At 41.5% G+C, this 13,136-nt stretch overlaps 1 protein-coding gene across 1 annotated transcript; it reads left to right on the top strand.

The window, feature by feature from the left end:
• Positions 1–2,438: 2,438 nt before the first annotated feature.
• On the top strand, positions 2,439–13,136 carry SNRPC (small nuclear ribonucleoprotein polypeptide C). The gene is made up of 6 exons (XM_081865436.1): positions 2,439–2,552; positions 4,219–4,261; positions 5,308–5,416; positions 9,364–9,453; positions 10,417–10,521; positions 12,783–13,136. The coding sequence occupies exons 1-6, from the start codon at positions 2,545–2,547 to the stop codon at positions 12,905–12,907; spliced, it is 480 nt and encodes a 159-aa protein (XP_081721562.1). The 5' UTR covers positions 2,439–2,544; the 3' UTR covers positions 12,908–13,136.

Here is a 13,136-nt window from a genome sequence, read left to right as displayed (position 1 = left end):
TAAAACTGCAGCCCTGGTTGTTTAAAGTAGGCAAGCCAGAACATTCTCACCACAGTTTATGTAAATTTGCTAATCTGGTTTTGCCAGAAGGGCCGGTTTTTACAGATCTGATAGAGACAAAGCATTTTCAGTTTCAAAAAGAAACACTGATGCAAATACAGTTCACTGCATTTCACAACATAGTTGTAGGTATTTTCAAAGGCAAAAAACCAACAACATAAAAACAAAAGAGGTATACAGCTATGAAAACATTAAATATACACAGCATATCTGTGCATTTCATTGTGCTGGGTAACTGCGGAAGTTCTCAATTTAAATACAAGTAATCGTTTGACAAAATCTTTGTCATGCAATTATAGAAAATTAATTCACCTGACTCATATATCTAAATTGTTATATAGCCAATGATAAAAATAAGTTTAATGGCCACTAATAAATGGTAATTCATTTAACTAATTCTTTAGATCTAAAAAGTAGGTGTATTATTTTTAATAATGTGCATTCATTCTATTACTATTTAAAGCCAACTGTCCTTTGGATTGTGCCCCAAATGTTTAAAATGACAGTGCCAATCATATGCCATCCAGCATAAAAAGGAAGCATTTGATAACCAAGTCAAGTGTAGTAGTCCATCTCTTTGGAGAAGGTTTTATCTATTATGTGGGGAAAAGAACCTTAGGCAGGATTAGAATCAGATCACATCTAGTTTTAGTATTTTCACTACTTGAAGATGAGGAAGACGAGATGTTTCAGGGGCCTGGACACAATATGTATGCCTGGTTACATTTTGGAGCCGCTTTCCCAACTGCTCCTGCTGGAAGCCTGAGAACTACGGATCACATATTTTGTCCAAAATTCTGCCTTAATCCGCCACCCAATATGAAACCTCCAACCTGCCCTATAATCAGGTTAGCCTTGATTTAAAGTAGGTAGCAAGCTGGAAGAACTGTACTGTTTGAAACACAAGATTGTTCAAAAGCTGATATATAATACTGACACCAGTGTTTTGTTTTTCAATATTTTTACAGTGAGTATTGAAACACAAATTTAGGGTGAAATCAGGGCAGTACTGTATGTTAAAGGAAGAACAGACCAATTGTGCTATACATCAACATGGAGAAAGAAAGGTCCCGAGTAGTGGATTGTCATGTGTTAGGGATGAATGTTAGAGTAAGTCTACCCATTTTGCTGCCTTGCTCAATGACCCCACTGTCCCCATGGTGAATAAAAAAACTACTTGAAGGTCTCTAGTATTACCAGACACATTGTCAGCAGAATCACGATACCATCCTTTATGAACTCTACCATTTCAATCTGCAGGTGCCAGCAATTTCCTCCCCATTAGTCATGTTGTTCTAATTTTCTGCATGCAATGAGAATATTCTATATGAAGGAGAATTTTAAAATACAGGAAACTCTCAATTTGTGCATGTTTGATGCACGTGTAACTGCGCGCACGCACACACTGTGTTTGGCACCGGAAGAGGGCAGGGTTAGAATGGGGACAGGCTTATGTGTGCTCCACTGACACGTGTGACGACCCAGAACATAACCCCCATGTAAATTGGGGGGAGGGTTGCCTGTATGATTCCCTCACCTAAAGTCTAAAATGATACTGAACAGGAAGTACTATCACACAATGTTGCTGAATCCAGAGTTATCAACCCCAAGCTTTCCTATAAACTATTTACAGTGATTTCTGGCTTTAAAAAGAAAAGCGCTGGGTGTTTTGCGGGTATCCGGTTGCACCAAGGTTTACTGGGAAGCAGCAAGCCTAACCATGGCTAATTCTCCATCTCTGAAAATACAAAAGCTTCTTGTTAGCCAGGTCTGTCTCCATCCATATACACAGGTTCATTGATAGGTCAAAAACAGGAATATAAAAAAGATGCAGTCTTAATATTATCAAAGGTGAAAATTTGATATTCTAATTTGTCATTAATTTCTAATTAACACAGATGAGGAGAGGGGAATGAGTCATCATATACATGTAAAATCTTAAAGTTATGGGCTTTTCCAGTTGTTAAAAAGAAATAACAACCTTTTCGATGAATCCGTTTGACACAACCCCACCTCATACAACAACTAACCTAAATGCGCAACTGAAAGAAGATCTATCCCTCTTTACCCTACTTCCATTTTCCTTTCCTTCCCCTCTGTTGATTTGCAGATTGTAAGCCCCTCAGGTAGGAATCTATCTCCCGTGTTTCGTACGGCGCAATTCATAAAGGTAACGATGATCACAGCAATAACCGGTTATTATCACTTCCGGCCTGAAATGTATATGGTTTTGCTCTCTTAATTTCCAAGGCGAGGAATATAGAGGGGGGGCGGGTTACCATAGAAATGCCTAAGGCTTAGAGCGCCTCTGTTCTGCATTGACCATAGAGACTCAATACAAGGGCGCTTTTTATTTTTTGCCGGAAGTCCGATTTTTAAAATCTCTATGGTAAAAAAAAAAAAACCGGGAACGGTTGTCGCATAATAATTGCGCCATTTCCTTTAGACATTTGCGCGGCCGGTAGCGCATCGCTAGCGAGCAACATGCCCAAGTGAGTAAACGGGAGAGCCTTCGTATGAAAAGCTCTGGTGGGAACTGGGAAGGGTGAAAAGTGCGTGCAGACTGAGTGGAACAATTTTCTGTTGGGGGGGGGGGAACAGGTGGCTTGTCCCATACATTTACGTATATTGTTTGCGTACGTTCTCTGTGCTGGTTCCGGTTTGTACACATGTACGTAATTCTTTTAAGTGGGCTTCCTAATAGCTTCACTAAAGATAATTGTGGCTTTTAATGCTTGGTCGGGCTTCCTCAAAAATATTCGTGAATTCAAATCACACACACACATACACCATTTTTGTGTGCGTGCAGAGGCCTTAAGGCTGAGGTCTTCGCAGAAACATAGAGAAACTGCCTTATATACGCTCAGATCATTGGTCCATCTAGCTCATTACTGCTGCCAGTGTACTGACTGGTAGCCACTCTCCATATTTCAGAGGCTTTCCCAGCCCTACCAGGAGATTATGGGGATCAAAACAGTAGGTACTACCCCTGAGCTGTGACCCTTCTTACTTCCAACTATGTCCCACTGATCATGAGATTTGACTGCATATTTTGCTGACAACTTGTTCTGCCTCCTGGTAAACTGCCCTCTGGGAAGAACCCATTTAGACTTCGCACCATGCCGGGAATATTTGAGGTATTGTGAATAATTAAAATACTTGGTGGCTCACAGACTCAGCTGCCCTGTATGTGGGGACAAGCTATTAATAGGATCATAGAATTGTAGGGTTGGAAGGGACCCCGAGGGTCGTATAGTCCTACCCCCTGCAATAAAGGAATATTCAGCTGTCCCATAAGGGGATCAGACCTGTAACCTTTCATTGTCAGCACCATGCTCTAACCAATTGAACTATCTAGGCTGATACAGTTCTAACATATTCTGATGTTAGCTGTGATTGACACAGTCACTGTGTCACTTTGTTCTTCTGTCACTTAAGAAAAGAATGAGCTGAATCCAGTATTGCATCAGTGGACTTTTGCTTTTACAAGAGGACAGCCTCTGCTACCCTAGCACACATCCAAAATCTGGTCCTCCATGCCTCTGGAGCAGATTTTGAAGATGCATGGAGGGCTGTAGGGGGGAAGAGAGGATGGTGGTCCTGATTGCAAGTGGAATTCTGTTCCACTTGCACACAAAGAGCACTGCATACAACACTGATTTCTTTTCTCAGTCTTTCTTTTAAAGAAGGGATTCATATTATTACAGTGGGACCTCAGGTTACAAACGCTTCAGGTTATAGACTCCGCTAACCCAGAAATAGTACCTCAGGTTAAGAACTTTGCTTCAGGATGAGAACAGGAATCGCGCAGCGGCAGTGGGAGGCTCCATTAGCTAAAGTGGTACCTCAGTTTCAGGTTGAGAACAGACCTCCAGAATGAATTGAGTTCTTAACCCGAGGTACCACTGTATCAATGAGAGTGACTAAATAGAATCTTTGCACATAGATAAAGATAAGTAAATCTGAAGGATGCCATTGCATAAAACAGGTGAATGTTTTTTTGAGGAAAATATAGTGAAATAGCTTCTTCTTGTAAAAGCAACAAAACTAAATTACTAGTCTTAACTAAAAAGCATGTTAAACTTTTGAAAACACTAATATTTTAAGAAGCAAACAATCATTACCCTACTTCCAGTGCATATTTGTCTCTCGTTCCAGGTTTTATTGTGATTACTGTGATACTTACCTCACCCATGACTCTGTAAGTAGGACATCTCACAATGTTACAGTATGCAAGTTAAAACAGTTCTTCAGAGGATTACTTCTGAATACATTTCCTAAATAAAATCTAATATGCAAGCCTATCACTTTCATCTAGATAGAATGTCATTCTAAAAACACCCTCAGTGTGAAATTGTGTGGTGAACTTCAATAGTTTTCTATGCCATGCTTCAAATATTTATATTCATGATTAATTTCATTATAATTTATATACATGATTAATTATTAAATGAATGAGACAGGTCAGGGTAGAAGTTAAATATGCCTGAGCTCAATATCATGGATGTGAGTTGAAGACTATTGGTTGGCTGCAGGATGGTTGCTTGGGTAAATATTTAGTGACCAACCATGACCTTAATAAAATCACTATGCTGACTGTTCATTGTTATCCTGAGGTAGGTAAAAGCGGGTGCTGCTGCTTAAGGTTGGCGGTTCAAATCAGTGTGATGGGGTGAGCTCCCGTTGCTCTGTCCCAGCTTTTGCCAACATAGCAGTTCGAAAGCATGCCAGTGCAAGTAAACAAATAGGTACCGGTGCAGCAGGAAGGTAAATGGCATTTCAGTGAGCTCTGGTTTCCATCACAGTGTTCTGTTGCGCCAGAAGCAGTTTAGTAATGCTCACCACGTGACCTGGAAAGTTGTCTGGGGACAAGCACTGACTCCCTTGGCCTGAAAGAAAGATGAGCACTGCAACCCCATAGTCGCCTTTGACTGGACTTAACCATCCAGGGGTCCTTTACCTTTACTTGTTGTCCTGACAATTTTCTTTCTAAAGAGAAATGTCAATTTTAAATTATGTCATCACGAATACTGAAAGATGATGACTCAGTGAGCAAACTCACTAGATTCTCATGTCTACTTGGTAGTTTACTAGTTTGTGATAAAATCATGATTACTGTATTTGAGACTACTATATGTAAAGGTTCTCTTCCTATATTGGTACAGGAACGGTTAGGTGAAATTTATCAATATTTTAGACACATGGGTATGTTTGGTGCTTGGAGAGCAAAAGTTTTATGTCTTGCAGCCATCTGTGAGGAAAACCCATTGCAGTGGCAGGAAACATAAAGAAAATGTGAAAGACTACTATCAAAAATGGATGGAAGAACAAGCACAGAGCCTGATTGACAAAACAAGTAAGTCATATCAATGCAATGACTGTTTCACACATTTGTTTATTTGATTGAAGTTTACACTTACCTAGGGAATTAATTCAATCCTTTTTCCACAACATGTTTGCAGTTGAAGCTCTGCCTCCTTCAGCTCCTTTATTGGAAAGTTGCAGAAATGCTGGACTTAAGGGCCGTGTCATGTAGTAATGAATGCAGACTTTTATAAGAATTCCCTGTTGAAGAATTGTGGAATTTGTGTCCTATGTTACCACATTCAAGCCCTTAACAACAACAAAAAATTATAAGCTATTATTCAGTTGTTTTCTTGTTGAACAAATGCTGGTCCAATAATTCTAAGACCGTGGGCAGTTACTGTTCACCGGATTTGGAATATGTGGCTGTTAAATGTAGACCAGCCTATCTCCCTAGGGAGTTTACAGCTGTTATGCTAACTGGTGTGTACGTGCCACCAGATGCCAATGCCAACTTGGCTCTGGGATGCCTGCAGAGCCTTATCAGCAGCCAGCAAGACAAGCATCCTGAAGCTGTGCACATCATTGCGGGAGACTTCAATCATGTTGAACTTAAAACAGTGCTCCCAACGCTCTATCAGCATGTGAAATGTCCCACAAGAGGGGACAAGATACTGGACAAAGTTTATTCGAATGTAAATCACGGCTATAGGGCTTTACAGCTGCCACATTTGGGCCAGTCCGACCATATGTCTCTGTTCCTGGTACCAGCATATATCCCACTCAGGAAACGGGCTCCTACAATATCAAGGACTGTTAAAATCTGGCCTGAAGGTGCTATCCATCAGCTGCAGGACTGTTTTGAGAGAACCAATTGGGACATTTTCGATCGCTCAGACCTGGAGGAGCACACGGCGGCAGTTCTGTGCTATATCAATCATTGCACAGACACTGTCACAGTAAATAAATCCATCCGGTTTTACCCCAATCAGAAACCCTGGATGAATAGAGAGGTCCAGTGCCTGTTGCGGGAAAGGAACAGGGCTTTTAGGTCGGGCGAGGTGCAGCTTTACAGTGTGGCAAGAGCAAACTTGAAGAGGGGTATTCGACGGGCAAAACTGGTCTATAGGCAGAGGATTGAGGATAACTTAAGGAGTAACAACACAAGACAGATGTGGCAGGGGATTCAGCATATTACTAACTACAAACCTAACCTTGGTGCTGTCGACGGTGACCCTTTGCTGGCAGAGGAGCTTAACTTCTTCTTTGCTCGCTTCGAGAAGGAGCCACCTGAGACGCCGGTATTACAGCCACCACCCCATAGGGGCCCCTCATTCACTGTAGAGGAGCATGAGGTGAGACAGGTATTGAGGATGGTGAATCCGAGGAAGGCTGCTGGACCTGATGGCATCACGGGAAAGGTGTTGAAGGGCTGTGCGGATCAGCTGGCAAGGGTCTTTACTAAGATCTTCAACAAGTCCTTACACCAGTCTATTGTCCCACCCTGCCTGAAGTCGTCAACTATTGTTCCTCTGCCTAAAAAATCCACAATCAGTAGTCTGAACGACTACAGACCAGTTGCACTGACTCCAATCATCATGAAGTGTTTTGAGAAACTGGTGCGCCGTCACATTATTTCCTGTCTTCCATCAACTTTTGACAACTACCAGTTTGCATACAGGGCAAGTAGATCCACGGAAGACGCTATCACTACCACTCTCCATGCTGCTCTGTCCCATCTGGAGCAGCCGGGGAGTTATGTGAGGCTGTTGTTTGTGGATTTTAGCTCTGCTTTTAACACTATCCTCCCCCATAGACTGGTGTCCAAGCTAGAGGCGATTGGATTCTCCAACTCCACCTGTCTCTGGGTTTTGGACTTTTTGTCAGAACGTTCTCAGAGGGTCAGAGTAGGGTCACATATGTCCACAGCCCTTAGCCTTAACACCGGCTCACCACAGGGTTGTGTGTTGAGTCCCCTGCTCTATACTCTCTATACGTATGATTGTACAGCCATTTATTCCAGCAACAAAATCATCAAGTTTGCTGATGACACTACGGTGGTGGGGCTCATTTCAGGAGGGGATGAGTCCGCCTATCGGGACGAGGTGGAGCGGCTTTGTGCTTGGTGTGGAGAGAACAATCTGGCTCTTAATACGGCTAAGACCAAGGAATTGGTGGTGGATTACAGGAAAAAAAAGGCGGACATTCAGCCCTTGTATATCAACGGGGAACGGGTGGAGAGGGTGGCGGAATTCAGGTTTTTGGGAGTGACTATCGATCAGGGCATGACTTGGAGCGCAAATACCACTGCTCTGGTGAAGAAGGCCCAGCAGAGAATTTATTTCCTCAGACTTTTAAAGAAGAACAATCTGAGTGAGAGACTGCTGGTGTCCTTCTACCGAGGTTCCATAGAGAGCGTTCTTACATACTGTATTTGTGCCTGGTTCTCCAGTTGTACAGCTAGGAAGAGGAAGGTGCTCCAGAAGGTCATAACCACAGCCCAAAGGATTATTGGTCATCCCCTCCCATCTTTGGAAGAACTGTACGGTTCCCGTTGTCTTAGGAAAGCAAACAATATCCTGCAGGATGTATCTCACCCGGGATACAGTCTGTTTGTACTACTGCCTTCTGGCAGGAGATACAGAAACATCAAGTCAAGGACAAACAGACTGAAAAATAGTTTCTACCCAAGAGCTGTGGCCTTCTTAAATGCTGTAACTCGATAGTGTGACCTGGGAGTTTGATGGGTGTGGGTGTGGGTGTGGCTGGAATGTGGTTTGTTTGGTTGTTGTTGTTGTTTTGCTTTTGTTGTTTTTAAGGGATGGCATCCAATTTCGTTGCACTTGTGCAATGTTGCACTTGTGTAATGACAATAAAGAATCTATCTATCTAAAGAATCTATCTATCTATCTATCTATCTATCTATCTTGTTGAGCTGAGGGGACCATATTTGGTGATTTTTCTCTTAAAATATTGGGGAAATGGTTCCTTTAAGTATCTTTGTCCAGCACATTGACAAACATTTCTAAGGGAGACTCTTAGGAGTACCATATGCTCTTGTTTTTAATCTTGTGTCCACTAAGGGCCTTTGCCCTTTGGAATGTGCTTCCAACAAACACCAGGCAGGCACTTGCAGTATTGGCATTTTGATGCCTGCTTAAAACACATCTGTTTGTCCAGGCTTTCCCTGAGGGAAGATCAAACTTGCTTGATGTATTGAGCAGATCTATTGGTTTGTGGTATCTTTTCTACTTTTTCTTTGTAAACGTAGTTTTATTGTTAGTTTCATGCTCTTCACCACTGATACTTTTTCTTAATCTTGGTTTGGTGGTTTAGAAATGTTTTCAACTTTAAGTAAATAAATCTCGATGTTTTATGGAGCAATCCTATGCACATTTACTCAGATGTAAGTCATATTGAGTTCTGTGGGTCTTACCCTTAGGTAAATAGTGATAGGAATATAGCCCCAGTTTAGAACCCAGTTTTGAAACTTTTAAAAGCACTTCAGTTTCATCTGCACACCTTCATTGCCTTACTGTAGGATCCTATGCATGCTTACTTTAATGTCCCAATGTGCTCACTGAGGTTTACTTGGGTCAGTGTGTTTAAAATAGCAAATTTACCTGGAATTAAGTTCAATTGAACTCAGTGGGTTTTACTTCTGAGGAGACATGCATGGTAATTTACTGTAAATGTTACCAAGTCCCTTACATCAGTCACATTTAACAGAAAATGTGTTTGTCAATGTTCTCTTGCTTTTATACTTATTTGAAAATATGGTTTATTGAAATGGATGAAGCTTTCCTGCTTGTGGGATTAGATAAATTGGCTGGAAGGAATAAATCCAGGCAGCTGCAGAAATGAAGAGATTGCATGACTAAGAACTTGAGGCAGTTCCACATAGAAAGTATGCATTTGGTCACTAAAAAGAATCAGAAATGTATAGGAAAACTTCAGTAACTAATTATGTTCGGCTTTTATTTATTTGCATTAATGTAGCGGCTGCATTTCAGCAAGGCAAAATTCCACCTACTCCATTCTCTGCGCCACCTCCAGGAGGAGCTATGATACCACCACCACCTAATATCCGTAAGTATGAATATTGATGTTTTATCTCTGGCTAGCATGGCAAAACTTTGGTATGAGTTACAGGGAAAACTTTAGGTGGTTATTTGGATAGTACAGTTGTACCTCCGCTTACGTATCCCTCCGCTTACATAAACTTTGGGATACGTAAGCGGCAAACCCGGAAGTATATTTCCGGGTTTTGCCGCACGACAGTGCGCAGAAGCAGTCCTTCTGGTTGCAGAAACCTCGGGATCCAACCGGAGCTCTGGAATGGATCCGGTCCACAACAAGAGGTACCACTGTACTTTAAAAAGAATACAGTGGTACCTCGGGTTACAGACGCTTCAGGTTACAGAACCTTCAGGTTACAGAATCCACTAACCCAGAAATAGTACCTCAGGTTAAGAACTTTGCTTCAGGATGAGAACAGAAATTGCACGGGCGCGGCAGCAGCAGGAGTCCCCATTAGCTAAAGTGGTACCTCAAGTTAAGAACAGTTTCAGGTTAATAATAATAATAATTTATTATTTATACCCTGCCCATCTGGCTGGGTTTCCCCAGCCACTCTGGGCGGCTTCCAACAAAACACTAAAATACAATAACCTATTAAACATAGTTTAATAGTTAAGAACGGACCTCCAGAACGAATTATGTTCTTAACCTGATGTACCACTGTAGTAGCCATTTATTAATTATGAATAACATTGCAATCTTACTCGGCTAGGCGGGATCGCCGAAGAAGAGCTATGGATGATGAACAGCTGATGTTCATTGCAATAGTACCTTTTCACCATTACAACAACTGGTTGTAATGGTGAATAGATAAGATATTTCACCAACTCCTAACTTCTTATGGTGAAGAACTAGCAGACAGTTGGGATGCAAAAAGATGGTTGGCAATCTTCAAAAACCTCAAGTGTTTCTGAGATGTCAGGTTGGTGTGCAAACTTATTTTGACATTTGTCCATTGTTTTCATACTTGAGCGGGTCCTCCACGGCCTGGTATGATGCCAGCACCCCACATGGGTGGCCCTCCAATGATGCCAATGATGGGCCCACCACCCCCAGGAATGATGCCAGTCGGCCCTGGTAAGTTCTGGATGACATAAATATTTGCCTTTTTGCTTTAATTCCTTATATTCTGAAGATACATGTGTATGTGCATGTGCATAGGTCCTTAACTAGAGCTTGAGCTCCTATATATTGTAAGTTTCCCTAAAACCTTCATTGTTTAGGAAGTTCTCTCATCTCTCTAGTGTCTGGGTTAACCCACTTTTCTCCCCTTGGGATAAACCTCTTGCTGGATTATAATCAACATTCATTTAAAATTTGTTCTTGCCTGTTTCATAGGAATCTTGGGAGCTGCCATCCTTAAGATGTTTCTATGTATAGATAAAGATCTGAAAAATATATATTGATATTTACTGATTAAAGTGGTAGCTGAGATGTTTCTCTGTATAATTCTTAAACTTAGTTCTGTCACATTTTTTATTTTTATTTTAAAAATACATTTATACTTTAGCATATTTAATCTTGTTACGATTTATTAAAATATTTTATATTATTTTAAATGGCTTTTTATATAATTTTACAAAACTAAAAATGAAAACAGTAAGTAAAGCATAATAACAGAGAAGAGACATTCCATATTCTTCTCCCTCCCACCTCTCTAGCCCTCAATGGTACAGTTAGATTACAAGTTTGTTCAGAATTCTAATGCTTGTTGGTTTTGTTTCATTGTGCAATTTGGAGTGATCAGAAGGTGCCAGGAATTATTCTGTGGTGCTGTTGCATAGACTGTTATGCATTTAAAAGATCATACTATACATCTGGAGTGAATAAAACCTTATCTTAAAAAGCATTTCACTGATTCCAAAAGAAAGCTTTTTTCAGTGTCACCAAAATTCCCAACCTTTCCACTAGGAAAATTATGGTTTAGCCATGATGAATACTCTTCAGGCTCAGACTCTTCTCCACTCTCTTGCAGATTCCATTTTCCTTTCCTGATTTTCTTATGCCGTAGCCCGCTGTGAAGTCCACATTTAGCAAACTGAAAATTGCCTTTGATCCATGGCTTGAAGTGGGTTTGCAAACTGTGATTCAGAAGTTGTGCTAGTTAGCATTAACCATTGTTTGCCTGATTCAGATGTCACATCATCCCATGGTTAAGCAAACAAGGGAGGAAGGTGCTCTCAATCCCCAAATCATGGTTTGACCACAACACCTAAAACAGGCAATTGTTCATCAAGCTGTGCTGGAACAATATTACTAATACCCCTTGCCACCATTAAAAGTGTGTAAAACAGGAAGCACTCTTAGCAGTAAGCAAAGTGTTGGGCATGCTCTTTACCGTGTGACCATTAGGTAAAGGTAAAGGGACCCCTGGCCATTAGGTCCAGTCGTGACAGACTCTGGGGTTGCGGCGCTCATCTTGCTTTGTTGGCCGAGGGAGCCGGCGTACAGCTTCCGGGTCATGTGGCCAGCATGACTAAGCCGCTTCTGGCGAACCAGAGCAGTGTGCACGGAAATGCCGTTTACCTTCCCACCTATTTATCTACTTGTACTTTGACGTGCTTTTGAACTGCTAGGTTGGCAGGAGCAGGGACCGAGCAGCGGGAGCTCACCCCGTCACGGGGATTCGAACTGCCGACTTTCTAATCGGCTAGTCCTAGGTTCTGTGGTTTAACCCATGGTGACCATTAAGTACGCCCAAATAATTTAGTCTGTGTTAAGGGAGTCTCCTAAATGTCTTTCGTATGAAATACCAAATATATAATGCAGTACAAAACAGCAATGTATGGTACCTTGAAAGACCTGGTTGTGTAAGTATGTTGTCCAATTCTGGAACTTTGAAGGCATTATCAGTGTTTGTGGGCACTATCGGCATTTGGAAGCTATCTAATCTAGAACTTGTTTTTGAAGTATGTACTATCATAGCACTATCATAGACAGGTAAAACAATGGAACTGGATATCAACTTTCCTTCCAGGAAACTTCATTTCATGGAACAGGACTTTCCTGTACCACTTGAAATCTGCTCCTGGAAGATGGGAGGCCTTTGGGAATGGCATGGGGGATTGGCATACAGAATGAAAGCAAGTCATCCTCCTGTGTAAATGGAAGAACAATTTAGGATCTAAACCAATGTGATCTGCAGTGAAGAAATGACAAAACATTTCCAAAGAAGCACTAGTCTAGGAAAGTTTTCCATACTTTCCATACTGAAAACGTGGAAGCTTCTTCCTAGAAATCTAGGTGGTCTTTTCAGGACACTTTTAATAGACATTGTGGTGCCTTTGACTAGAAATTGGTTAGTACATTTCTTATGCTTTAAATTTACTTTGCTGTAGCTCCAGGAATGAGGCCGCCCATGGGAGGACATATGCCAATGATGCCAGGGCCACCTATGATGAGACCTCCATCCAGACCCATGATGGTGCCAACCAGACCAGGAATGGCTCGTCCAGACAGATAAAGTGGAAGTGGACTTACCATTCTGCCTGTGTTTTGTGTACACCCATCTGTGAACGAAAGCCCTGGGAGTGTCATTGTCCCAAGCAGCAACAAACCACCTGGTTTTTCAGTTTCCAAACTTAAATGGGTGAAGGAGGGAGGGGAGAAACAGAAGACTGGACTAGAGGTTTGTAACATTTATCAGACACATGTCCTTGTTCATTATTGGAATAAACCTTTGATACTTGTTA

Source organism: Podarcis erhardii (assembly GCF_964252035.2).
Source record: "Podarcis erhardii genome assembly, chromosome: 6".
NCBI lineage: Eukaryota > Metazoa > Chordata > Lepidosauria > Squamata > Lacertidae > Podarcis > Podarcis erhardii.
Note: the sequence above shows the minus strand (reverse complement) of the source record. Positions and strands in the feature narration are given on the sequence as shown.

Excerpts from the sequence above, each read along its gene's own strand:
- SNRPC (XM_081865436.1), top strand. Across the intron at positions 5,417-9,363 it reads GAGCCTGATTGACAAAACAA|CGGCTGCATTTCAGCAAGGC; the intron begins GTAAGTCATATC and ends GCATTAATGTAG. Across the intron at positions 9,454-10,416 it reads ACCACCACCACCTAATATCC|CGGGTCCTCCACGGCCTGGT; the intron begins GTAAGTATGAAT and ends TTCATACTTGAG.